This window comes from Grus americana, chromosome 5 (assembly GCF_028858705.1).
Source record: "Grus americana isolate bGruAme1 chromosome 5, bGruAme1.mat, whole genome shotgun sequence".
In the NCBI taxonomy this organism is placed as follows: Eukaryota; Metazoa; Chordata; class Aves; order Gruiformes; family Gruidae; genus Grus; species Grus americana.
In genome coordinates, this window is record NC_072856.1 from 63,236,783 (window position 1) to 63,264,264 (window position 27,482).

Sequence of the window (27,482 nt, forward strand, 5' to 3'; positions counted from 1 at the left end):
GTGGTTGGCTTAAAGGAGTGGTATTTTTCCTCTTTTGCAAGGTCTTTAAGCCTGGAGCCTGAAGCTGTTCTGTGCAGCAATTTAGAGAAACTATTCAAGTCTGAGACTTCATATCAGCGAACGCGAAGGAGATTTACTAGCGATGAATGAGGTCTGAGTACTTCTGACATGATTTCCTTCTTTCCCGCAGGTTGGACAAAGTTTGCTCGGTTGACGCGGGCCCTGACGAACAGCCGGAGCGTACTGCAGCAGCTAACGCCGATGAACAAGGCTGAGGTGGTGCACAAACACTCCCGGTTAGCTGAAGTAAGTGGGACAGACACCAGCCTGCTCCCTTCGTAAGGCAGGAAGAGATGGGGGTAGGGGGGAAAACCTTAATTTCCATTAATAAATAATATTTTTAGAGGAAAATATTTCCCAACTGATGTTTTTTCAACCTCTGCTCATCCTAAAGCAGCACTACGTGCCAGGCCCACGTTTCTGGGACACGTCATGCTCGTTCAGTCATGAACACAGTCTCCATAGGTCACTTTTACTGACGTGGTCCTATTTCTGTGCATGCAGTTCTCAGTTTGCTGGTTGTTGCTTAACTTGGGGTGCACAGCGTGCTCCTCTACGTGCTGCCTCACAGCGACATGGAACCAGACTTGATGTCCTTGAGCCCTGTGGATGGTCGCTTACTCTCCCAGGGAAGTGGGATTGTTTGAGAAACCTCTTTGGAAGTATCCCTGTCTGGGTCCCTGGGGTTGTACAGGCACACTGACTACATATATACCTTAATCTCGACTTTCTTGCAAAGTCATTCCTGCACTATTTTGCTCATCGTTTTTTTTTTTACTTCAGAACTGATGAAATGAACTCTTTGGCAGGTTGCAAACATCTCCTTAACAGTGCAGATGGTGCAACAAGTGAATACCTTCAGGTTAACTGATGAAACAGAGGTACTGCTTTCATCTTCATGTCCATTGGTAATGAAAAAAATATGGGTCAAAAATGTATGGTCAAAATATATGGCCTGATGAAAATAACAGCCCTAGCCACCTTGTGCCAGAGAACTTGTCCTGGGCTTGATGCTAAGAACTGGTAGCAGCTTTAAATGTGGTTGGTTTTTGTTCCCTTTCTGGTTTTAGTGGACTTTGCTAATAAAAACTCTGCTGAAATTAAAATCAGAATGGAAACCCCCAGTTTTCAGGTGTTGGCAGTGTGATGTTTTCCCTTGAATTATCCCATACCAATAGCTTGGATGACTGCTGAGTTACTCTCACATCTTGCTTTTCTAATTAATGACATTTCAGTGTTCTTTAAATCCAGTTATATCCATTATTGGTTTAGTCTAGAGAAGGGAAGACTGGAAAAGATATGGTAACAATATTCAAATACGACTAAAGCAGTTGCATAGAATGAGGGAGGAAATTGTTCACCAGGACAGATATAGCTAGAGAAAAATAATGGCATTAGGTCAGAGCAAGGAAGATTTAGATCAGGCAGTAGGAAAAGCTCATGTAAGGGAGAAGGTTGTATTCAGGAGGAGGTTGCTTGGAGAGTGTGCGATCTCCTCTCTTACAAGTCGTTTAGAGCTGCAAAATGCTTTGTAGCCAAAGTGCTGTGAGGAATGCAGTCTGAAAGGAGGTACAGCATCGCTGTACAGGCCCCATTTTCCATACTTCTGTGTCTGAGGAGGGGCGTTACCATCACAGCTCATCCCTTGCAGAACGTACTGCCCACCTTTATCAGGCTAAACAGTTATCAGCCATTTTCATTAGTCGTATACAAGAATAATTCAGAGAGTCTGTGGTGAATGCAGCTGACTAACAAGATATTGTGTATTCTTTAGTGGTTTAAAATTAAAAATTCATGCAGCATGAAAGAAATAATCATTATAGTTCAGTGGTCTCCACAGCCACTTGCAACCCACTCACCATGTCAAACTCAGCATGATATTATGTTAAGAATAATAATTATGTTTTTACAGTATCATGGGAACTCCTAAGCGTTCCACCACCAGAGGCACAGAGAACTGTCAAGCATATGTTCATCGCATTCAGCTTGAGCCCTAAGTAGCTTATTATTCCCGCTACAGTGAGGCCGTTCCCAGCTCCTGCCCCAGTGAACAAGGCAGGGAACAAATAGGTCTGGAGAAACCAAGGAAAGAAATCTCAGTCCTGATTTATCATGACAATAAAGTGGTGACCACAGATGAGTCCAAAGCGATAACTGGAGATAATGACCAGATTATAAGTCAAAGCCAAAATGATGTGTTAAACACAGGGGACAATTTTGGCATTGAAAGAAGTGTCATGGAGTTGCACAAAGGCTGCTGTGAAAAAATGACTGTATCGATCGTTGCTTTTATTCCAGGGAAGGACCCACGGATCCACCAGCGGGTTCAGTGTGCCGCAGTGGCCAGCTGAACCATGCCCATGGGGTGGTTATAGGAGTGCTGTAGTGAGTCTTGTCCTGGTCACTGGAGAAGGGACACCTGGAGGTTGATGTTTTTATGGGTCTCACCGGGGCTTTGGCATTTTTGAGGGTCTTCGACGAGTGCCATTGGGACCACGCTGCTCAGTGTGCGTTGCTGTTCAGTTGGAGCTCAACACGTGGCTTTGTGTTACACTGAAGCTGGTGTGGTATGAGGCTGTTGGCAAAGGGAGCAGCCGTGGTCTCCTGGAGGTCTCTGTTGCTCTCTCACTGCTGCCTGTGTAGTGGATCTGGTGGTTTTCTGGCAACAGGATAAATTTGTGCAACTCAACTGACTCTGTAGAAAACCAATGGCTAACTAATGTAACAATAAGTTAGTTTTTCATCATATCAGTTTAATGGACTTTCCTTACATGTCGTGATTGCTAAATCTGACCTCAGGGAGGATGGGAACAGGTAGGCAGGAGCAGGTTTGCATCCCATCAGGTTACAGCCTGACATTGGGCCAGATTAGACACGTTGGGCAGCCACATCCTCCAACACAGAGTGAGAGAGGCTGCTGCTGTCATCCCTTGGTGATTTCCAAAGAACAGATTTTCAGTAGAGCCAGACTTTTGCTGTCTGATCTCGGTGACAGCTTTCTCATCTTAAAAATAAGACTGCAAAGAATTAATGGAAAATCTGTATCTGTGCTACTTGATTTCATATTCTTAGTTGTTGAGCTGTTTATTCAGAGCCATTTACTCCTCTTCATCAAGGAAGCACCCTGTGTTTGATCATTTTTACACATATGGGACTGTATTTGCAATCCAACTGTCCCTGGAAATATGGTGCATCAGCTCCAGCATGGGACAGGTGTAGGGCTGAAATGAGTTTCAAAGTTGCTGGAATTATTTATTTTATCGCATACAGACTTGAGATCCCCAAATGAAAAAGGTGATACTAGTTCCAAAATACACATGAATCTTTCAGTTGTCAGTGCAATATATTGCCACATTGTGCATTCCTTTGTGCTTTTTTTCTTATGTTGGACTGAGATAAGAGGTAATTAGATTAGCTGGTATGAATGTCTTAAGTGAATTTTGCTTGGTTCCTTTGCAATGTTTCCAGTTCCATGTTTTACAAAAGCGTGCGCACAGGAGATTATAGTCATATGCAAACAAGAAAAGAAAAGTAATTACAAGAAATAGAAGAGGACCCACTAGTGATACTGAGCTTGTAAGAGCAACAACTTTTTGAAGAAAATGAGAAGGAAGCATGATATTGCCGGGGTGTAAGGGCACAAATTGTGCACACAGTGCTTCATTTTAGGAGGCGGCCAGCCAGCAAGGCTGAAGTCTGGTTTACCTTTCGTAGGGTATTGTTCTGGCTCAACAGTGGTTTAAAAAAGAGGTCAGGCATGAAGGATTAGTCTTGTAACGCTTCTGAATATGAATGAATACTCATGTTCATAACTGCAGAGCATAAGCTGGTGTGGCAGTACCCACAACCTGTTTGTGGAGCCTCTCTGCCCTTGCTATTGGCATGGTTTTCCGTCAGCCCATCTGCCAAGACATCCCTTTTTGCAAGAATATCCTTAGATGCTATGCTGCTCCCATTCATCGAGTGATAGCTGCCTCTACACATTCTTAATAAATCAGATAATTTAGAAACTGCGGGTTGACTTGCAATGTCCAGTGACCACAGTCCTGTCTTTGTGCTGCTCCTTCCAGAAATCCGTAAGACCCCTTATTGGATCATATTAGTTGAAAACTGTAACATTTGCTTTTCTGTCTTTTACAGGTTCTCCAGCTGGGATCTGATATTCTTCCTCAGTACAAGCAAGAAGCTCCAAAGACTCCACCACACATTATACTACACTATTGTGCTTTTAAGACCACTTGGGACTGGGTCATCTTAATTCTAACCTTCTACACAGCAATTATGGTTCCATATAATGTCTCTTTCAAGACAAAACAGAACAACATTGCCTGGCTCGTGCTGGACAGTGTTGTGGACGTTATTTTTCTGGTTGACATTGTTTTGAACTTTCACACGACCTTTGTTGGCCCTGGTGGAGAGGTTATATCTGATCCCAAACTCATAAGGATGAACTACCTGAAAACGTGGTTTGTGATTGATCTTCTGTCCTGTTTACCGTATGACATCATCAATGCCTTTGAGAATGTGGATGAGGTAAGTGATTGTAGTCCGCCTCAAAAGGATTGTTTTAATTAGGAATTAATTTAGGAGCATGCTCCCAGGCATCTGGCAGCAATAAGAGGCAATTGAAGCTCTGTGCAAATACACAGCGATGGTTTTAAGCTGCTGGGCTTTACCTACGCAGCATTTCTGTGTTGGAGAAGAGGTGTCTTACGATTTCAGTGCCATGCGTGGATGTGCACGGTAACGGATGCAGCTTTTAGAATCACTTGCTTGTCATCCAAAAGCATCGTTGCATGTCCATATCAAAATGGGCTGGAGCAGTTGGGATGTCCCCCTGCCACAGCATCCCTTCTCAGCTCAGACCCAGTGATGGCCTTTAAGCAGTCCTAATCCATTGCAGGGCAGACTAATATGGCTTGACGTAAATAATCAAATCTCTGTATCTGCTCTGGCTGAAGCTGGTGGCAAATTTGCCACGGACTTATATGAAAGTAGAGAATGCCTCTGAATGAGCATTTTTAAAATCCTGCCCTAGGATTACTTTTTGAACCATGAAATTTTCTTTCTTTTTGTGATGTCTTTGTAAATGTCTGATTGAGAGGGAGATTTATCTCCATTTTTTAAACAGTTCTTGAGCTACTGCTGGAATTTTAGAAACTGTTTGAGGAGAGAAAACATAAATATCTTAAACGGATGCTGAATTAAAGCTTTTTAACTCCTAAATGCATTAACATTTACAAAATCGAGCTTGCAGCCTAAGATAATAGAGAAAACAAGCAATAACTACGACAAATAATGCATGCACAAGTCAGTGTAGAGAAAATTCGTTATTAAAATGCAACTATAAAGGCATTAGGACTTGTTTCAATTTTTCTCTAGAGCCTTTTATCTTTAGGGCCATAAACAGCTGAAGAAGCCTCTGTTCATTTTTTAACATTTTAACAGTTTTTCCTTAGAACATGTTTGAAGGTTGGTTGTGGGTTTTGTTTTTTTTTTTATTCTCAAATTCTGCAGTTATACATCCTCACTATATAAAATCTACATTCTTATTTTTTAATGCAGACTTTGGTGCAGATTTTGTAGAGCTCCTTTAAAATTCCGTCCCTGTCTCTGTGCTGAGTACCATCTTTTGACATTGTTCCATTTTATTTATAGCAAATATGACAGAAGTGATAATACTTGCAGCTTAAATTCAAGATCATATGAGGGCTGCCCGTCTGGAAGCAGGTTGTACAGTCAGGCTGTGTAAGGAGGTGGTATTATCAAGGTTGTAAATATAATACAGCTTTTTAAGATAAGCAATTTCAGACTAAGAGGAACCTGATTTTTATAAAAATGCAGCGTTACCTCCAGATTTTCGTGCTTTAATATGTAAAACAAACAGAAGATTTCTGTGCCCAAGCAGTACAGATTTAAATGCTGAGCTTAACCTCTTTCCCTAACATATAGATAGGAAATAAACCATCTGCAATATTTCTGACAGTGAAGAGAATCGTTGGCATAGTGCATTATAAACGAGGCACGCTTAAAGTGGCAAACTTTAACTCAAATGTAATAACAAGGTATCGTGAGCTCCAGTGATCCTGCTATCATTTACATTCAAACAAATGAAATATCAATTCCTTTTTAATAAGAGAACCAATAGTAACATTTCTTTCTCATGAAATGGTGTGTTATGGCCCTGGAGCCTCCAGCAGACCTTGGAGTATAACTGCTTATGTACTTGATTTCAAACCCCTCCAACTCCACTTTTCCCTAGTGCCTGAAAAGAATTGAAGTGATTTTTGAAAACAGGTATGTAAACAGTCAGTCCTTCCTCCTTGGGTCTACACTTTCCCTTTTCTCTCTGTCTTCCAGAGGAGGGTTGTGTGGTTTGTTTTTGTGTGTGTGTGTGTGTGATATGTCTTCATTTGTGGCATTTAAGTCTTTTGAGCCTGGTCAGTGTGCTCTGGGTGGTTGTAGTTATTAATGCTCTTTATCTTCATTTGCCTTTTAACGTTTATTTTGACTGGTATTTTTTTGCTGAGATTTAACTTTTTGGCCCACTAGCAGCAGTGTGCTCGAACACTGTTCATAGGTAAAGAATAAGTAAAACAATAAGATTAATGTGGAAGAAATACTCTGATTAAAAGGAGAGTATTTCTCATTAGAAGGTGAGTGTTTCCTCTTTAAGGCAAGCATGAGAGAGAAGAGTTCTTTTAGCTCTTGATTCTGGTAGGTTTTAGCTCTTTCTCTTGGCACTGGGTGTTGGATAACAGCATTTGTTTTTAGCATTAAAGTTGGTGATTGTGGCATAACAGAAAATCAGAGCTTAGTGGTGAAGACCTTAAGGGCAGGTCCTGGTGGTCTTTGAGTTCTTGGTATGGTGGCGAAGGATGGACCCAAATCAGAGTGAATAGCCCTAAAAGCCAGCTGAGTGAAAGATGACTTCCCAAATTTCCCTTGTGTGTCCCACCTCCATCCCTTCTTTTTCCACATAAAGCATGGTAGTTGTTAAGGGCCTAGATGAACAGGGGACGCACACCATTCCAGGCAGTTTCTTTTCCTCCCTGTGGGCAAGTGTCTCATGCGTATGAGAGGTAGGCTACATAGGGTACAGCCAAGGAAGTTTAGGTTTGTGTCTCTCCATTGTAGATGTAGGCTACTCTATGTGCTTGAAGGTTCTCGTGCAGAGGCTGCTGAGTCATTGTATGAGATGCCTTATGCACTTGAGTGCTATTTCAGCGTGTCAGAATTAAGGAAATAAATCGAAAGATTAAAAAAAGGAGTTTGAAAAAAGGAAGTGTGAGTTTTCTTATTGAGGGTTGGACTTCTTCGAATGCAGTCTGTCTTGGCTGGAGTAGGAACGGTGTTATTTCCATCATGGGCAACATTAGGCCAAGGCTGGAGTCTTGTGAAATTCCCACCTGAGGCAAACATGACCACAAATCAAAGTTATTTTGTTGTTGAGTGGATGTAGAGCCTCAGTAGAAGGAAAAGGATTATGACACACAAATTGAGAATTGGGAGGGATTAAGATGATTTGAGGCAGAATTAGAGGTGTAGGTTTCTATGCCTGGAGTTAGAGAGCCAGGCTGTTACAGTCTGCTCAGGGGGATTTGGATGTTTGACAAGGAGGGGGAAAGGTAAGATAATGAGAGAGAGATACCTTGCACAGCATAGAGTGATCTAAATTGATGTGATGGATGAGGAATTAAGTGGCTAAGTGGTATTAAAAGGGTAGAAAAACAAGGTAAAATAGGCTGGAGAAAAATGAGCTGAGAGAGGAAAGTGGAATCCTTAGTGGGATACGTACTTTATTTAAGAAAATTGGTAGGATGATAGTCCTGGAAATCAGAAAAATGCATGGCATCTTTTCTAATTGAGAAACATTACTTGCACTGAAACACGTTCTGTCTAAGCCAAGGCCATACAGAAAACCTTTCATATATAGAAATCTGAGAAGGGACACTGTAAAACATACTGTGGAATCCAGCCAGTTTTCAAGGTATGAACCAGAATGGAGGGTGTGTGCTCAGAGTCTCTGAAACTAGGCTGATTTTTTTTTTTTTAAAGTACAAAAATTCTCAAAACTTCAGATTTAGTCCAACAGTGCATGTCTGTCTGTCTGCTTGTCTGTTTTTTGTTTTTTTTTTTTTTAATTAAAAAATAAAGGAAAAAAGTTTGGAGCAATAGGGGATATGGTGTTTGGATCCAAAGATTTTGGTCACATGAAGTTCCTATTGTTATTAGGCTGTGAAGTATGCAGCGACTGGAAATTTGATTTTTGTCTTGGAGTTACATGTCACTTGCAGCAATTCTAATTTTTTTCCTGAGTACTTAGCTGTATGTAACAACTCTTTGCATCGGTGTATGTGCTGTCACTTACATTTCTAAAATCATGACTCCCTACTTTTGTAGCTAGAGAATTATGTTACCTTGAGACTTAGCCTTTATATGTATTCTGCCTCCTAGAGAGAGATAAATATCCAACCTCTGTCAGTCTGGGATACCAAAAGGGTGTTTATAGTGTGGGTAACCATCGATTCCATAGAAATCACAATTATCAGAGTCACGCTGTGCTGAAATTGTCAGCAGATGGGTTTACAGTGTGCCTGAGGACACTGATCCCATTGCTTCTTCAGATAGGGTCAAACCATGCTACAACTCCCTTTGGGACCAAATGCATGGATTTACATCCCAGGGAACCCAGGATGTTGTGCAGGTGCTTGGCTCTTGTCCCCTCATGGAGCCGTGCGACGGGGAGAGCACCCGGAGCTGGAAGGACCTCGGGTACCCACACTCAGATGTAGGCATGTTGAGACAGCACTGCTGAGGGATGCATTTGAGCCCCTGTAAATTAGTATATAGAGTAAATATTCCCATCTGGGTGGATGGACAAGCTTTTGGCCAAATGGAAAACGCTTCCACAAATTAAGTGTTAAATACAGCTGAAAAAAACCCCTTTGCTATTTGGAAAAATATTGGTGTCTTTTTTTTTTCCCCTTTTCTGTGAATTTTCACTGAGATTCATGAATTTCTGAGTTTGTAATGAAACAGATCCTAGAACCTTGATCTCAACTCTGCCAGAAACATGACCCTAAAATGACATGGCACATACTGCGAAGAATGGGACCAGATGTCCGGATGGTAGGTGCAGATAGCCGTATAGATGGTTTTCAAATGAGTTGTATCAGAGATCATCCTTTCTGCCAAAATTAGTTTTCATGAGCCAATGGTTGGAAGTGAAAGCAGACAAATTTAAATGACCTAAAACTCTGAAGATCTATGCCTGTTGTTTAATAATGTAAGACTACATGACCCAACGGCCTTTAAAATTTAGTGATCTGTGCATATTAAGGCATGGAATCCTTGTAATTGTAATCTTCTTTTAATTACTATTATCGATCTATTTCAGCAGTGGCAGAAACTTCTTTGCATCTCTGTGATTAATAGCAACTAAAATAGCAATGTCTGTAAATTGAAAGCAAATAAAAGCTGATACAACTGGTTTAGCCATATTCACATCTGCAGTGCTTTACTGCAAACATTCCCTTTTTGGGAGATATTTGAAGAAGGGTTTATGGACCCCAGTCTGAGTGGCATATGCAAGGTGAAGATAAATCGGTGTGTTCCAAGAATGTGGCTTTGGCTCTGAAATAAAGTCTACGGCTAGCTACCTTTCTTAAATCTAGGTGGCTGACATGGAGAAAATAATTCCCAGAACTAAATCCCAGACATGCGTTAAACAATGATGAAGACTCCTAGCAGCGCAAGGACAGGCGCACTAGGCCTGGGACCTGGCATCTTCCCCTTTGTTATGCGGTCGGAAGGCAATTAAATATGAAGAATACTATCATCCTGCTGTAGTGTGCAGAAAACAGCAATATAATAATCCAATGGCTTGGTTACAGTGTCCAAATATAAATGTATCCACCTTGGGAATATATATATATAAAATAGATGGTCAACTATATTCACCCCTATTACCCCTATTGCACTTAGTTGCAGAATTGCACCACGTTTCTTTAGCTTTTATCCGAGCTAAGGTTTTATTCAAGTTCTGCCGCTATTTAATTATCAGCTTTTTTAATGCTATACAAGGTCTGGGATATTTCTGCATGTTCCCCTGTGGACACACGTGAATGTCATCTTGATGTGAGGGGCAACTTGTGAAAGGAAGGACCCGAACTGGAGTCGGTGCAGGGGGTGGTGGGAGGGCAGGCAGGGTTGTCCCACGAGATGGATGTGACCTGGTAGCCTCGTGCTGCACGGCTCTGGTGTAGATTATGGCATGTTGAACTTCAGTTATATGGCTCGGTGGTCTTTTTTCCCTTTCTTTTTCTTTTTTTTTTTTCTTTTTTCTTAATGTGTTGTATATGTTACTGGGAAGCAGATGTTGGGTACAAGCCATTTAAATCAAATCTTTAGTCAGAGCCGTATGAAGTGATGTGGAGTCCAATTGGGGCAAATTGTGTGTGGAGTACTTTCAAGGGAAGCTTCGAGTCCTGCGTGATCCCTTCGATCGCAAAGGAGGGGAAAGCTTACAAAGGAGACGAGGCAAATGCAGTAATCTGGTCAGACACTCACTGAAATAATGCTGATGGGAACAGCGCGGACCCACATAACTGAGATTGCCGTACACAGCCGTCACTGGGAGGAAAAGGGTCGCAGGCTTAGGGGCGGGCAATTGGTCTGCACAAAATGGAGCCAAGCTAAAGCCTTGGAGAAACTACCTGCATGGCTAATATCAGAATTAGCGAAGTTTTGCTAGCAAGACAGCCTTGTAATTTGGTGTGAGTCTTTATTTTGTTCAAGACTGGGTTGGTGTTACATCTGCTCCCTGGCGTCAGGGATATATGTAGTTCCAGAGGTACTTGCAGAAACATTGCATCTTAGGTTACTCTCCAGATTCTCTTCTCTTTTTATTCCTATATTGGTATAGGAAATGTGTAGTTTGTTGCTGGCATTAGACAGTGTGCTAAGTTCAGTATCCTGCTCAGAAGCTGTCCCAACCCATATGACACACCTTCCTCTCCCTTCCATTTCATCCTCCATCCACCTTCCCTAAGTAAGTGAAAATTATCAGATTTTATGATATCATCCTCTTTTTTCCCCAGCTGGGCACACTGATGCACTAACAAATAGTGCAAGATGCCACATCCCCCTTAACTTCAATCTAGAAGAAATATTTTGAAATCGCCCCTCTTTTTGTAATCTCAGTTATTCACTGTTTGAAATGTATTGCATTGTATAGTTGTGCCAAAAACAATTCACTAGAAATTTATTTATAGTGTTATAGCTTATTGACATTTGTGTTAGGGGAAGAAAACCCCAAAATCTCTCCCGTCGTCCTGGAAAAAAAAGATAAATCTCAAGCAATAAATTTAGAGGTGCTTTCAGAGACCGCATGAGAAAACCTACTTGCTTTCATTTTGCTGTAAGGACTCAGTTTTGTGCTCACTGCAGTCACTATTCCCATTGCTACTAGCGGTACGGGGTCAAGTATTAGGTGGGCTCTGCTTGTATCTGGACCCAGGATCTAGATACCTTGTGCAGAAACAATGTCCTTTACTCCTGTGTGGATTTACATAATTGCATGCAACCCTAAATTCAGTTCTTAAAATGGTGATAAATCAGACCTGTTGGTTTTTTTATTTTTCTCATTCCAGCATGTTGATTTGTAATTATGCAACTTTATTACATTAATTGTTTACCTAAAAAGAAGAATTTCTGAGATAGGTTGGAAGATTTATTTTAACATTAAGTCTAGTAAAGAAGCATTAAGGAGCTAGCCAGGGATTTTAGGGCTAAGCTCTATTTAAGTAGCTAAGCTCAAAAATTTCTTTTGGGAACGCTTTGCTGGTTGCATTTCAAACAGCCGATAGGTCCTCTTGCGCCGCACGCAGCGGTACCTTCTGGGTACGTTCTGCAGGCTCACCCGCTCCTCTTGGCAAGACTCACGGTTTCAGTTGTTCCCCAATCTGTAGGCACTTTGTTTTCTTTAACATTGTGTGCTATCATGTAACAACTGCTCGGTGAAGATTGCCCAAGGTTTACAAAAATGTGCCTTTTTCACTGCTTCAGTACCAAATGCTGAGCTATACTTTGACGTTACGGAATCCGCTGAGTGATTCATTTGGGTGAAATTTTTTTGTGTATAATTACTTCTGGCGAGGGAAAGGTAGTGAAAGTTTTGCCCATGCATCTTTAAATAAAGTATTTGGATTGTATTTCAAAATGTACTAAGCTGGGGATTCATCTGATGAAACACAGGGCCAGGCGTAGTCCGCAAAGAGATACAGGCACGTTCAGGGTATGGCTCCTCATGGTTTCCATTTTGCCATCCTTGTCACAAGTTCCTCAGGCACTTTACAATCCCAGCTGTGGTCCCCGTTTTCTCTGTGTTTCCTAATAATCTCACCCCTTGCATTGCTGAAATGCTGCATTTCTTTTATTTAAAAAATGGGGTGTGCTATTAGAGAAAGCTATCAGGAAAACTTGGCTAGATCCCAGCTAACCTAAGCTTAGCAAACCTATTGCTGCACTGATTGCATTTTGATTTATCTCAATGTTTCTAATTACTCTTTCCCTTAACGTTTGTTCGGGTAATGTATCTGTTTATTTCCTTCTTGATGCATTAGCTTTTCTGGAAGACATCAACATCACCTTTGAAAACTAAAGCTAAGAATTAATTTATTTTTTAGCCCAAGCCTGGATTATTTTTACTTCATTGCAGCTTGATCACTTTTGTTGTTCTTTTTTCATTTATGAATGTGAAGACTCTTTGGGGATTTGTTTTAATGTTCTTTACAAGGAAAAGTTCGACCTGACATTTGGAAATTCTCACTTTATCCCTATTATTTTTACCCTGTAAGGTGTAGCTTTCTGTTAATCAATTTTTTATTTCTTATGTATTGTCAGTTCTCTGTTTCTATTTTCTTCCTTTGGGTGAATATTTACACATTTGTAACTGATGCCCAGATTTACAAGTTTTCCCCCCTTCTTTGAGATACAACTTCTGAATATTTTGTACCTTTTGATTTAAGGACATTCCAGGTGTCCTCTGCTGCCAAGTGTCTGACTCTCCTATCTCTCATACTTCAATTGTCTTCACTTATTACTGTCTATAGTTCAATACATTATCATTTATAATTTACTAGCTCTTGCCCTTTTAAGACCAAGAACCCCAGTCCAGTTTACTTTGTGATTATTCTTTTTTTTTTATGAACTGATTCAATTCCTTCTTCAAGCCAATGGGGACTTCTGCAAAATCCTATCAGAACCAAATGTAGTGTAGCATCACTTTCTGTGGAGTAATTTGCTGTTCAATGAAGAAATAAGCATGCTATTGCATCTGCAGAAAATCTCAGCCTACTATTATTAATAGCATTTATTCTCCAAACTCATACCGAGAAAGATAAGCCTCACATTGTGAGGCAGTGCTCCCTAATATCTGTCTCTGTAATAACATAATACAGTTTGGATGCTGCCCAGATCCAGGCTATCCAGATTTCTAAGGATAGGTTTAATTTCTCCTCTCGTAAGCTGTGTAAGCGATAGGCTTCGGCTTCTTTGTATTCAGTGGGAGGGAAGAGAGACAGCTCCAGGAGGTGATTCATCCTGTCCCTGGCTGTCTGAGATGGGTTGGGTGATTCACTCTTCTGACATGCCTCTCTCTTCATTCACCAGGGAGGAAAGCTGGACAACTCACACAGACCGGATGGTTGGCCGTCAGGTTGCAGCATTAGGAGATGAATCCCACCCCAGGCGGGTGGTTAGAGCTCAGTCACGGTGTGGCTGTGGCTTGTGCAGGTGTTCTCAACCTCTACTTATGTGAAACTGTTCCGCTCTTGCACGGAGATGAAGAGCTCAGCCTGGGCTGCTAACTCCTCGGAGGATTTGATCACTTTAAGGGCTAGTTTTGCCAAATGCGGGTTGCTGTAATTGCTTGCGTCTAGCAACTCTGAGCATATTAGCTTTAATTTAGCTTAGGAAGGTTTGTATGTACTGCAGGCACACCTTTGACTGCAGTGGCAACATGCCCTACAGCGTTTCATAGAAAGGTTCCCAGCTCTGCTTCTTGGCCACTCCATAAATTCTTCAAAAACCGCAGTGTGCTGAACATCAAAATATAGTGAAAAGCTCTTCTTTTTTTTTTTTTTTTTTTCTCTGACCTTTTCTGAGACAGTGTTTTCTGTTAAATGATGCAGTACCGATCCCCATTTTCAGAGCCGGGAGGATTTCAGTTTTAGAACACATTTAAAATGCATGTTTCATTTTTTTGGTGCTATTGCATATGTGCCCACAGCTAACAACAAATAAATAAAAAATCATGGAGTGAAATCTAATCGAAAAAGTGCCTAGAGTTAAAAACACATTGTTCCCTAATAGAAAGAAAATTTATGCACGAGTTTACCATTTCAGCACACTGGGATTTAATTTTGAGGTTTAAGCAGATTTTTAGTATATTTAGATGGTAGAAACTAATGGCTGGTTTTGTTTTTATTTTACTTTTTTAAACATTTATGCAATAATTTCCTACTGCAGAAAAGACTTATTAGATTAGCAAGTAACCAGCTGATTAAATCTTTTAGAATTTTAAAAAGATGCAGCTCTGCTATTCTGTTGCTCCTTTAGTGTAGAGCAGACTCCACTCTCCTGGTGTAGGAGGACATCCCTGGCACTTGAATGATTTCCTGTACTCGTTAACCTTCATTTTCCTTTGGTGACAATGTTCCCTTTATCCTCTTGCACGTTTGGCTCTCGACCCCTGTATAGCTTGACTTTGACAGCTTCATCCTTCCTATTGCCCGGCTTATCAGGGATTCATTAAGCGCAAGAGAACTTAGCTCCCTGTTCTTGCTTGAGGTGCAGAGGGCTGTTCCCACGACACGTATCGCAATTGCAGGAAACATCTTTCTCAGCTTTGTGGTCAGAAGAGTTTAGCCAGATGCAGACATACAGCTTAGACACTTCTTTCATCCTGGAAAACTGAAGTTTGACAATGTGGTAACATCTAGGATCTGAAATGGCAAGATTCAGGTAATTTTTAATAGTCCCTCTGCATTTCAGACTGAGTGCTGTCATCACTTGTGCCTCCACTATCAGAGTGAATTTCCTTTCTTAGTCTATCCAGAGAAATTTGAGAATACAGACTTTGCAGGGCGCTCATGTCAATAAACTTGGGCTTTGTTGAATTATGAATGGCTAATTTAATTCCAAATTTGAACATCCATGCCTGAAAAATGTCTTTCTGGATAAATCTGACATTGTCCACATCCTTTGTAAGGGCTTCAGCTGTCTGCTAAATAGAAAAGATGGTGTAAAAAGGGCTGGTTCAGAGCTACTGCTTGTGTCCTCTCCTGATCCAGTAGCCTTAGAAGTCACAGGGAAAGTCTCCTGTGACTCACACTTGTACAATTAAGTCGATGATCTGTATCAGATAGGAGTTTGGTTCCAAACTTGACGCACAAAATGCAATTCTGCAATAGGTGGGGTTTCGGTTAAAATATTTCTACAGCTGAGACGATTGAAGATGAGCAAGCTGAATGTCCTCATCTGATTAAGCCATGATCAAATATGTTAGTCAAGACCTCTAGGGGCAGGACTGGATGGTTCGTAACATAACAAGATGCTCCCAGTCAGAGAACAGAGACCAGCAGATATTATAGACAATTGGCCCAATTGACTAAATACAGCAATAGAGTGACAAATACTCCTCCCAGAAGGTTGGCTCTTCAGTATCAAAAACGTGTTATTTACATGATGCTAGCACCAAATGGGATTACATGCTTCGTTCAAGGTTTCTAATCACCTCTCTGTTCCTTGAGTGCTGCAGTTACTTCAGTTAGAGCAGATGCTCATCCTTTAGTAGAAGGGTTTCCAAAATATTCATTATAGAGCATAAATACAGTTAAAAGAAAAATGAAATTAAAGACAACCAGGATTCAGTTGCATTTAGAACACTGAATAACCCAGACTTAATTCAAGGCAGTTAGTCTTTCACGTAATTTCCACCAAAGAGATTGTTGCTGACTCTTACGCAGAGCTTTCTCTGCTAACAATTGTGCATTTATTGTTGGGCGATTTTTTTAAGTATAAAGGTACCAGCTTGACCCAACCCAGTACTTAAACAGTGCAATGCATCATATGTTCATTTAGTATGTGCTTAATTGCTCTTTCTGAGGCAGTGTTTTATGGAATAGGCTCTTAAAGCTTCCAATATTGTCTTTATACTTTGCAGGATTAGACATGAAATGTGAATGCTCAATAAATATATGTCTGATTTTTTGGCCTTAAAGTAGTGGATCAGACTGAACAGGCTATAAGAGTTAGAGTGAAACCGAATTAAATTAATTACTCCTTGGAAAGAATACATTTCAATGTCAGCTAAAATGAAACATTTCTCTTTGTTTTATACATGAGAGATGTGGTTGTTATCTGTGCTTAGGAAAAAAAAAATCACAGCACACAATTTCTACCAGACTTTGAAATAAATGCTGTGTTTTTATATTAGTTGTACAACTGCTAATCTGTCCACATATCTTAGAGAAAATGTAATATGGATGGAGGATGGAGTGTCAGACTGTAAACTCTCCTGATCAAGGCATGACTCTTGGTTTGGGTTTGTGCAGTAGAAAGTGCAGTGTAAACCCTGCCACTGGGATGAATTTAAACTACTGGGTGCAAAGAGGGGACTCCCAAGTTTAGATTCCAGGTCTCTAACTCCTTCCCTGGCCTTAATCTTGGTATGAGCAGTGACTCTTTAAGATAAATGGAAATAACGACCAGCACAATAGTACCTGATCCTACAAAAAACCCACCCTGCTGTTTTCTGCCTCTGACTTAGCAACAAGTTGTAAACGTTCCAAATCAGGGTTAATTCACTGAAACATGCTGCAGATTAATTTTGTGAGATACACTATTAAACTACTCTCTAGTTTTCTGTTTTAGTGTAGATATTGTTTCTGTGGGGTGTGACCCTCATTCAGTAGTCCATGGGCCCCAGTCCCTTGTGTAATTGTCAGGGACTTCCCAGTTTATTGGACAAGTTGGCTGTTCAGAGTGCCTCACAGACATCTATCCCAAAGCAAATAAGTAGATACACGTTTAGGCGGAAATAAGAATGATAAACTAGATCCGTGTCTTGTGTAAATACAAAATACAGAAATCAAAATGGGAAAATTCCACTTCCCTCCACGGTATTAGTCATCATGAGAGCTTGAATGTAAATATAGAACTTCAATTTATTAAGGATTTGGGGATCTGAAACAAATTCCAACAGGATTTGAAAAGCATACAAGAACTTTGTTGAACAGATTACATCTAGAAATATCCGATGTATGTTACCCTTCAAACGTTAGTTGTGAAAAGAAGCAGAGGTGCAAAAGAGATTAATGTTTTTCTGATATGGAAAACTCCAGAAACTCCAGTCTTCTACTGTTTGATAATATAATTAGCCAGTGTTTTGACTAGACTGATTTGATAATGATGCATAGAAAAGGGCAATTTAATCTTGGCACACTAACTAGGAATGTTTGCCTCATTGCTTTCTATGTCTTAATTTCTACTTTAAATTAAATGTCTTCAGCTTCTGAATGTTTTATGTTAGAAACCTTCCTTTACAAACCTTCTGTTTTTAGCCACTAATTAATTTAATGCACAAGTTAGGTATATCATGGTATTGCAATGGATCAGGAACATATTTTTTTTTCTTTTGCATCTATAAACTCTATTAAAATACATTGCAAAACATTTGTGCATTGAGGAGGACACAACACATTTCTTGTTCCCTCTCAGATATTTCTATTAACTTTTTGATGGTCCCTGTGCTTCTATTCCCTAAATATTTGTACTTCCACTTATTTGTACTTCATTTATCTTGCATGAAAAAAAAAACCCACTGCATAAATACTTGCTTTAGGAAAATATCCGCAATGTCTGTTGATCAGAAAGGAGATTAACCCTATATGAAAATGCACATCATTTTCTTGCCAGTGCCTTGTGGCACTCAGAAAAGTGATGTGCCCACAGTAGTTTGTTCCATGCTCAGTCAGTGATACTCCTCATAAATAACAACATATCCAGAGTTATATTAGCTGCGGTGAAGGGTAGTACGAGGTGGAGACTGTTGGACTAGAGCAAGTTACCCAGCTACTCTCTAGTGGACGAGAGGAGCAATAGGCAGATTTCTCTGTAGTTACCCATTACAATTACTTTCTGACATTTCTCTTGTGCATCTGTCAATGGTGAGGGTTGCTGAAGTAGGTGGAAACCCGTTTTGGCCAGAATAGCAATCCTCTGCTTGGATTTAATAGAATACTGTTCTCTAAGAAGCTTTGAGAAGACTCCAGTTGGATGGTGTAGTTCCATCTGTGACTGCACTTCCACCATGTCTGACCTCCCTGAGGTCAAAGCAGAGTCTCCCGTTTACTTCCAACTGGCAAAGTATTGAATCGCTCCTTTTTGTAATAAACACACCATTTCCTACTTTGGTTTCTACAGAACTCTTCTGTTACTTGGAAGGACTGAGCTTGAACAAAGTAATTTATCCACCTAATGAATGCCAAACTTGATTTACCCTGATGAGGACAAAAGTATTGAAGGGGAGGAGGATTTGATCTTTTATTCTGTTCATCTGGGGCTTGAAAACATTGTGGAGAAAGATTTAAAGCAGATGCAGGAATTGCTGTACAGCCTTCTATGTTAACCAGCGGGATATTTCAGATGAAATAATGATTTTTATTCTTTTTTAGGGGATCAGTAGCCTCTTCAGTTCCTTAAAAGTGGTGCGTCTTCTACGACTCGGTCGAGTTGCCAGGAAGTTGGACCATTATCTGGAATATGGTGCTGCTGTACTGGTACTGTTGGTGTGTGTATTTGGACTGGTGGCCCACTGGCTAGCCTGCATATGGTACAGCATCGGGGACTACGAAGTTATAGATGAAGTCACTAACACAATCAAAACAGATAGCTGGCTCTACCAGTTGGCACTGAGTATCGGGACACCATATCGATACAACACCACTGGCTCAGGGCAGTGGGAAGGAGGACCCAGTAAAGACTCCTTGTACATATCCTCTCTCTACTTTACCATGACAAGCCTTACAACAATAGGATTTGGAAACATAGCACCAACCACTGATGGAGAGAAGATTTTTTCGGTGGCCATGATGATGGTTGGCTGTAAGTAGAATTTAATTTTATTGTGTTTAAGCCAAAGGTAGTTGTATAGCTAGTATGATGGTTGCATAGCACACTTAAAAACTCTGAAATACCTATAAATAAACGTGAAATGAACTTGGAATTATTGAAAACAAGGATTGAAATTGTGTAGTTGCTGTAGCTTTTAAATTGTTTGGGAAACTAAGTGTACTACGTACATAAGTGTGCCCAGTGACAATTTTGTATTGAGTTCAAGGCCTCTCCTTTGTGCCTTAACGATGGCTTTGATAGTGTTTGAAAGGTCTTGACTGGAATTTCATTAAAAGTTCTACAATGTGTATTCAAATTCAGGTAGTCTGACTGAGTTTGCATATAAACTTGCACAGGCTTGGAAACGTTGGAAGTGGTTTTAGCCAATTCTTGAAACACTCAGTGACTCCGTAAAGTGATTGTGTACTTTTTGGCACTGGTTTGATTTACAACAAGTCCTGATTTTTATCTTCTGAATGTGGTGACCTTTGTCGCCAGCAAAGCTAGAAGTGAAGGAAATCATAAGACACTACATTGCACCTTTTCTTTCTTCCTTCTGTTTTGCAGCTCTGCTGAAATAGTCTAAAAACAATAGTGGCAAGGCACATTTCTCATTTCATGTGCTGCCAAGGTTAGATTACTGAGCAGCTCTCCAGGTTAACAGAAATCTTAGAAATATAGTAGAGACTGCCGAAAATGTTAATATCATTTTGGAGAATTATTTTTCTGTTAAATAAATAATTCTTGGTATTTCTCTGATGCTTTCTATTTTCTGAGCTCCATACAAACACTAAGCAATTATGAAACAAGAGAGCAAACAAAACCTTTTGAAAATAAGATCTGCATAATCTCTCTGATAATTATCTCAGCTAACTCTTTGAGCTCATCTCAGAGAAATACTGAACTATAAAAAGGAAGTTTTCTTGCAACAGTCTTTCCAGATCTTTAGAAGATTAAAGCCATTTGTTTGGAGATTTTTAAATGCTTTTTAAAAAGAGAGGTTGCAGTTTTAGGACTCTGCTTGCAGCGTGGTGCAATGAAATTTCTGCTGAACAGCATCTTTACATGATGGGTTGATGTGTTTCAAAACATTTCAAAGTCCATAAAAAGTAAATCCCCAAGCTAGAGCATTAATGAGCTATTGCAGCTAGGCCATAGAAAACCTATAGGTGCCGATGAGCCATTTGTTGAAACTGCTTTCTGGTATTTAGAGAAGACTGGGGATTTGGAGAATAAAGTGGATATAGAACATTTTAAATAATGTATTATTTATTTCCCTTGTCTTTTGCGGCGACTTCTGTTGCCCTGCAGAGGAGGGTCCCGCAGAAGGGACTATGCAGCAGTGGTAAATGATTTAGGGTAGGGTGAGAGCCATTAAAACATAATGAATAAAAATAGTAATAACAAAATAGATACATGGCTTAAGTAAGTGAACAGGAAATGGCGCTTGTAACTTGCTTTGTATTTCTTCTAGGTGGATTGTACTCTTGCTTTTTCACCTCTGAAACACACGTTAAAGATGGGGAATACACATAGCAGTATCAAAGTTGACATTTACAACAATCTATGTATGTGCCACTGGCTGATTTTAATAGTTTTCATAAGTGTTACTTGCAACATTATTAAATGTACATGTCAAATTTATAAGTGGTACCTGTAAGCTTAATAGTTGGAAAACCATGAGTAAGTTTATAGGCTTTTGGGCAAATTCAAAAGTAGAATCTAAAATTCAAGAAGCATAGCAAAAGGATTAAGTTGCTTATTGCATAAAAAATAATGCCATCAAAATAAATGTGGCTTCTCTTGTGAGCGGGGTGAAGAGCATTGTGGCATACAGGAAGGCTACAGGCAGAAGAAACCTTCTTTTTAGATTATTTGCAAGTATAAAAATGGTCAGTTATGATCAAATGATTGAATCTTTTGCAAACATATTGATGACGGTTTGAAGATTTTCAATTCATGCGTATCAATATGATGACTGCTCCTGACATCTAAAGCTGTTGCTTGGTTGATTGAATACTGTTTAGAAAATACGCCGGCTTCCAAAGATATGCTGGTCATGGGCTTTATACTTGCAGTATTTCTGCAAAGAGGTCAGACCTGCAGGACTGTATAAACACGCTTTGCGGTGCCAGCTGCTGAAAACATCACGGTCTGGACACCAAAATGGGACAGGAAGGCACAACAAATAGTTTATGGAAAATGCAATTTCTCGGGCAAAGTGACCGGTGAGCTTGGGAAAATGTTTTAGCCCCAAGAAAAGGTGTAAGAACTGAAAATTATTCATTTGAGTTGTTTTCAAAACAAGATGTTTCAGTTTTTCTTTTGAAACAGTGTTTGGAGATAAAAATTCAGCAACATTCAATGACAGCTTAATCAATAAAAAACTCTGGTCCCTGAACTGACAGAGAGACCGTGAAACACCTTTGGTAGTTTTCCCAAAGAAGTTTGCTCATACCAATAGTTGATATTGGCAGGATCTTTTGTAACAGCCTGTGCCAAATAAATGTCTTAAACTTAGCACTGGAATCGGAGATAGTAATTAATCCCAGTCCCAGCTGCCTACTCATGCAAACTTCAGATATGAAAGAAAGTCTTCACTGCGTTGTCAGCTAGCTGCGGCTTGTTCTGCAAGCCAGAAGTTTCCTATTCACGCCGGCAAAGTTATCGGGACCTGGGAGGAGTATTTGGAGAGATTTGCAAATCCTTCTGGTGGGCAGGAATGCAAAATGGTGTACTTGTTAAAAATAGCCAAATTAAGATTCTGTAGCTGCTGATAAAGCATTGCTCGGTGCGGGGCGGTGGCGGGGGAAACCCAGATGAATGGGGATGCTTTTCAGTTTGATTGGCAGTTTGTCACTTGGTTGTTCACTGAGGACCAAATCAGGTGGGATATTTAGACTGAAATACATCACCTGTCTTGCAGGAAAGAGAGCTTTGAATAACTTAACCTCATCTTGTGGAGCTTACTTCAGATTTCTTTTTGCCTCGCTTGCTTTTTCTTGGTGTCCAGTGCTGTTCAGCAATATTTTTTCTGTTGCCTCTTGACGCTTGAAAAGCTAAAAATAGCAAACGTAAAGCATCCTATGACAAGGGAGCAAGGTTTTTACAAGGGTTATTGTTTAAATACCTATTCTGCATTTGCTGCCTAGAGTTGCTGAATATGCATTGAAAATCTGATTTTTGTAGCTCCTTTTGTGTTGATGTAGGTAATTTTTTCCCCTCTCTGCACAGAACAGAATAGGTTGGTCCATCAGATCCTTTGAATGGACCAGGAATCATTTATCACTCAGGACCTTTCCTGTAAACCTCCCATCATCTTCTGTCGGCTCACAGCCTCTAGCAAGGAACTTGGTCTCCGCTGCCGCATGTTGCTCTAGCTCAGTCCACAGGCAGGTTTTAGGCTTCTGCAGCACAGCCACAGATGGAGATATAAAACTAACTGGGTTTGTGCCTTTCACAAAAAGGAATGTATTAAGAAAGAAGCCAGAAAGATGCTTTTGGTTTGTACACCATTACTATTTTGCAACAGCACAGCCAGGATTTCAGTGAGCAGAAAGTCTGTAAAAGGGGAAAAGCATTTTGGGGAAGGTGGCAATATGGCAGGATGAAACAGCTTGCAGAATTCAGGAGAGATGAAGTTTTTTGAAGAAACAAGTGTGAATGTTTAAATGACAAGAGTTTGTGTAGTGCCATATGCCTTCTTCCCTCCTGTGCTTCCACTGGGAGAAAAGTGGCCAGCTTCCCAACTTGCAGCACAGGAGATCTCTGAAACGCTTCTGCATGCTTCTTGCGTAACCTAGACCAACCGATTTGCCCCGTCCATGTGCAACAATGAAATTGCTGTGAATGGCATAGAGCAGATTGCAGGGACAGTCTAGCTCCATAAATATGGCATTTACATGAGCTGCTTTGTCCAGCTGAGTGGCCCAACCCAGCTCATACTTCATCTAAGCAATAACAGAAGTCCAGTATATTCCACTGGGCACTGGAATGCTCTGATGATCCTTGCTGCAAGGGGAGGTCAGAACAAGATATCAAAGGCAGGAATGTCAATGAACGTTGAATGCTTCACTGTTTCTCAGGATGTGAAAGTCCCAGAAGAATCTCTTAGTCATCCATCAGTCCCCAGAAGAGCTGTGAAAGGGTGCTTTGTTGTTCTTGCTTTAGGGAGATACTTATATGTCATATACATAGCTTGCTTTGGCTTCTATTTACTTCCAGATTTATGGGGAGGTGGTTGTGGGGGAGATATTATTTTCAATTACTGGTTTTAAATTATGGTGAAGACAGGCTTGTTAATTCAAATTGGTTTTGCGTATGAGCAGAAGAATTTGTTGTGATGATTGTACAGGATACCTTCTCTGGAAAATTGGTTATTTCTGCCAGCTATTGGAGCAATTTCTAGACAGCTCTTTCCAAAACTCAGTTTCTAATTTCATGGCTTGAAATGCTGACTTCTTGTTTTCATCTTAAAAATACCCAGGATGATGATTTGCAGGTTGGAAAAGAAAACAGATGTGATTGCTGTCACTTTGTCCCCAGGTTGTTATTCTTCAGGGGAGAGCTGATGAAGGAGAGCGTGGGTGGGTTCCTCTTGATACCCTGCTCTGCTTTTAATTTTACTAAACAGAGAGAATAGGACATGCTCTTTCCTTGAGCCACCTCTGGTTCTAAAACCTCCCGTATTGAACGAATGATGCCGAAAGGCTGCTGTTTGCTCGCGGCACCCCCCCTTGCTGCTGCTCTGCTCTTGTTTTGGAGTTGTGACATGGGCCGTCAGTCATCTCTCCATTGATCTGCCAAAACCTAATTAATTATTCAAGTGGGTTCTTTCATTGTCCAAGTAACATTCGTCAGTTCCCTGCCGATATATGGTAGTTAGCCACTTGAGTGCTGTTTGTATGAATCACGGAGGTTTATCTAGTAAATTTGTTAAGCAGTGGCTAAGCCCACGCACTGACACAACAGTGTGTAATTGTAGGAAAGCGCTTGGCTGGCAGACTCCCAGGCACGCAATCCCAAGAGTCCATAGGATTTAATTTTTGATCCCGAGGAAAGTGTACGTGTAAGAAAGCACCTTCTAGCAAAAATCGCTACCAGTAACGTAGATTAAATCATATGTTTTACAGCAACAGATAGTAACGTGAGAAGGCTTTACATTTGTAGGAATTTATAGGCTTGGGTGATTAGCTGTGGTTGAAATCTAACCCTGCTCTAAGGGTGTCCCACAAGAGTCAGTCCTGTCTAAGGGCATTTTCTTTTCTTGCAGGGATTTGGGATATGGGAGAGACATGACTCTGCACCACCCGTCCAGGAGCTGCAGAAGGGTTTGACCCTTTCAGCAGTAGAGGACTTGTGCCAATTTTTGAGCTGATCCTTACAGTTTCTTAAAATGTGGGCCTTGTTCAAACAGATTTGAACAAGAGCATGACCCCAGTAGTGAGCTCCTAATTGCTTCAGCTACATACAGATGTAACCCTCAAACTGTGTTTGGCAGGTGGGGTGCAGGATGCTTCCACAGCAGTTGGTGTGAAGTGGCTGGAGAGCTGCGTGACTGCCTGCACCCCCCGGAAGGATCACATGCGGGTTATTACTAGGTTGGACTTGGCGCAGTTTTCAATGATGTCCTACAGAATTTGGCCCAAGGAAGGAGGGATGAAGCAGCTTCTCGCTTCTTCATGGTCTCCTATACGATGTGAATCAACTACATGGTTTGGCAAAACTGCCCCAATGGAGGCTAACTGACAGGAGAGCACAAGGATGCTTCTGAAGGAGCTCTTCTGTGCACAACTTCTTCCTTCCTGCTCCTCTGCAGAAGCATGTGGCTGCCCAGAAAGGCTGTGCATTAATAACTAAATCTCAAAGAGCATTTTGTTTAGAGGAGGTGGAGATTGTCTGGAGGACATCATTAGTTTCTAATTGGACTTCTAAGAGATGTTGGGCTAACAACAGAGGAGGTGTTGATGTGGGGACTGCATTGTAAAGAACTGCTTGACCCAGAGTGTTTTTAAACATTGAGACCAAGTGCCAAAGATTTTCCCAGAAGGGCTGATTAAGGGTGTATTTCTAGCTGTCTTGTTCTGGGCAGGCTGGCATTTGACCTCGTCACCAATATCCCACCGGGTGAAAGACCAGAAGTAAAGCCGTGCATCACCCCTACCCCTTGTCTTTGAAGTGAGCGTATCTTGATATTTCAGAGCTTGAAGAAAGGTTTTCAAAAGGCTGAAAGGCACCTAGAAGACTAGGGGTAAAGATTTCTGTGCAACTCAGCGATACCAGTTGTAAGTAGAACTGGAGATAAATTTACTAGTTTGGTACTTCAGATGAGGCAATGAGAAAGGTGATAAATTCTTTAACATCCAAATCAGGAGAGAGTAAAACTGTTTATTCACGTTGACCCATCAGTGCACAGAGAAGGAAGTGACACAGAAAGTTGCCTTCCAGTGGAAATTTCCCTTTTTGAATGCCATTGAAAAAGCATTTTGACACTTTTGGACTGCTGGAGCATAGTCCAAGTGCTATCAGATCCACAAAGCGAGGGTATAAAGATTTTTCTGTGATATCTTTTAATTATTAGCAATCTCAGTTATGTTTCACAGCTGGAGCACATGAAGTGTTTCCAGGCAGGGTATTGGTCTCAGTGAAGCAGCCGAACTTTGCAACCTTAATATTCTCTGAATGGCTGCATGGAAAAGGCTTAGAGTATAAATGTAACAGTAGCCTACAGTAAAAACCAAGTTATTCTTAGGGAGTAAAAGATCTAGCATCATTCACTTTTTCAGGAAACGTCAATCTAAGAGTGAGAGTGGATACAACAAGGGTAATTGGCAGAATTGGCACCATGGGGGGCATACGTGCCTTATTTTGCTTTAACTCTGACACGCAGTAGATTTTTAGATATTCAGGTTCTAGTTTATAGGAAAAACGTGTCTTCTTTATATAAAGAGCTTTAAAACTGTAAAACAACCTACTTGGGAAGCTTCATGGGATTTTTTTTTTTTTGCAAGGTTATAGCTAGTGTGTGTTTATCTAAGCTTTACTTTTATCATTTGCTTGATATGTTTAAATGAATTTATGGTATCAAGAGAGATGGGGTAGTGAGTGGGAGAGGTAAGAATGAAGAAAGAAATGTTATTTCGTGCTATTAAGCTATGTTATTTAAAAGAACTGAAAATTACTAATAAATAAATGATACATAAATGTGGAAAATCAACCTTTACACAGTGCTCTTGCTCACACACAGTGCAAGAAACCACCTGAGATGGTCCCAGAGGGATTATCAGGTTGTCCTGGATTACTCATAATATCTGTATCTCTCAGGAAACCGAAAGTTTTAATTAATCCAACTAGATCAGCAAATATATCCAACTAGCTCACAACAGAGCAGAGCTTTATAGCATGTTGCGCTAGAGGGATAAACAAATCTTAGATAAAAGATAACCCCCGAGGTATTACACCACTTGGATGAAGGGGCTAGGGAGATTGTTCATGGTTTTGTGTTCTGAAGTTTTGGAAAGCTGAGTGAGTGATCTAGTCCTGTGTCTGCACAGAGATCTTGGAAATCTGTTGGACTTAAATTGTTATGCTCCTGAGACAACCTCTGCGTGGTTGGCATTCAAAAGGGAGAGTTACCCAAGTAAGTCAGGCCAGCTACCCAGGTAGATCCTGACCGATTTCAGTGGAGCTGTGCTCCTCAGTGGGCACTGCTTTTAGTGGGTAAAACAGGTATTTTCTGTTAAATCTCCTTAATATTGGCCTAGCTTTACTTGCAGACAAGCGCTACGGTTTATCAGCCAGCATGTACGGGAAGTTGTTGGGATGGGCAGTGCAGTGAGGAGACAGGTTGTTTTAGGAAGTGTCCTGTTGTAGAAAAGTTGAATCATACCAGAGAGTCAGGCCTTAAAATATTATTTTTTTCAGGGCAATCAAGAGATTTCCTTGCCTAAATTTTGTTAGGTTGAATTTCAGAACTGAAAAAACTGTGTGACATTGTTACACATCCAGAGAGGTTGACAGAGTTGGTTTTATTGTTGTTGTTTTTGTAAAAGAAATAAAAAGCCCAAATCTCTGGGAGGTTTCATTATTGCACTACTGCCCGTGGTACTGTAACGTGGTTGGTGGTACTAAGAGATACCAGCTAACTGGATAAAAGATGACAGATACTAGTTCTTGGTTTCTTACTGCTTCATTTCTGTAGATCTGAAGTAGTGCGATGTCACGTTCCTCTTGAAAATACTGAG

At 40.6% G+C, this 27,482-nt stretch overlaps 1 protein-coding gene across 1 annotated transcript in view; it reads left to right on the plus strand.

Annotated features, from left to right (window-relative positions):
- Positions 1-27,482, plus strand: part of KCNH5 (potassium voltage-gated channel subfamily H member 5) — a 170,990-nt gene that overhangs the window by 40,360 nt on the left and 103,148 nt on the right. Inside the window, exons 5-7 of the mRNA XM_054828084.1 lie at positions 191-306; positions 4,201-4,593; positions 18,801-19,230. Coding sequence (XP_054684059.1) covers positions 191-306; positions 4,201-4,593; positions 18,801-19,230 — 939 coding nt within the window. The remainder of the gene's footprint in view (positions 1-190; positions 307-4,200; positions 4,594-18,800; positions 19,231-27,482) is intronic.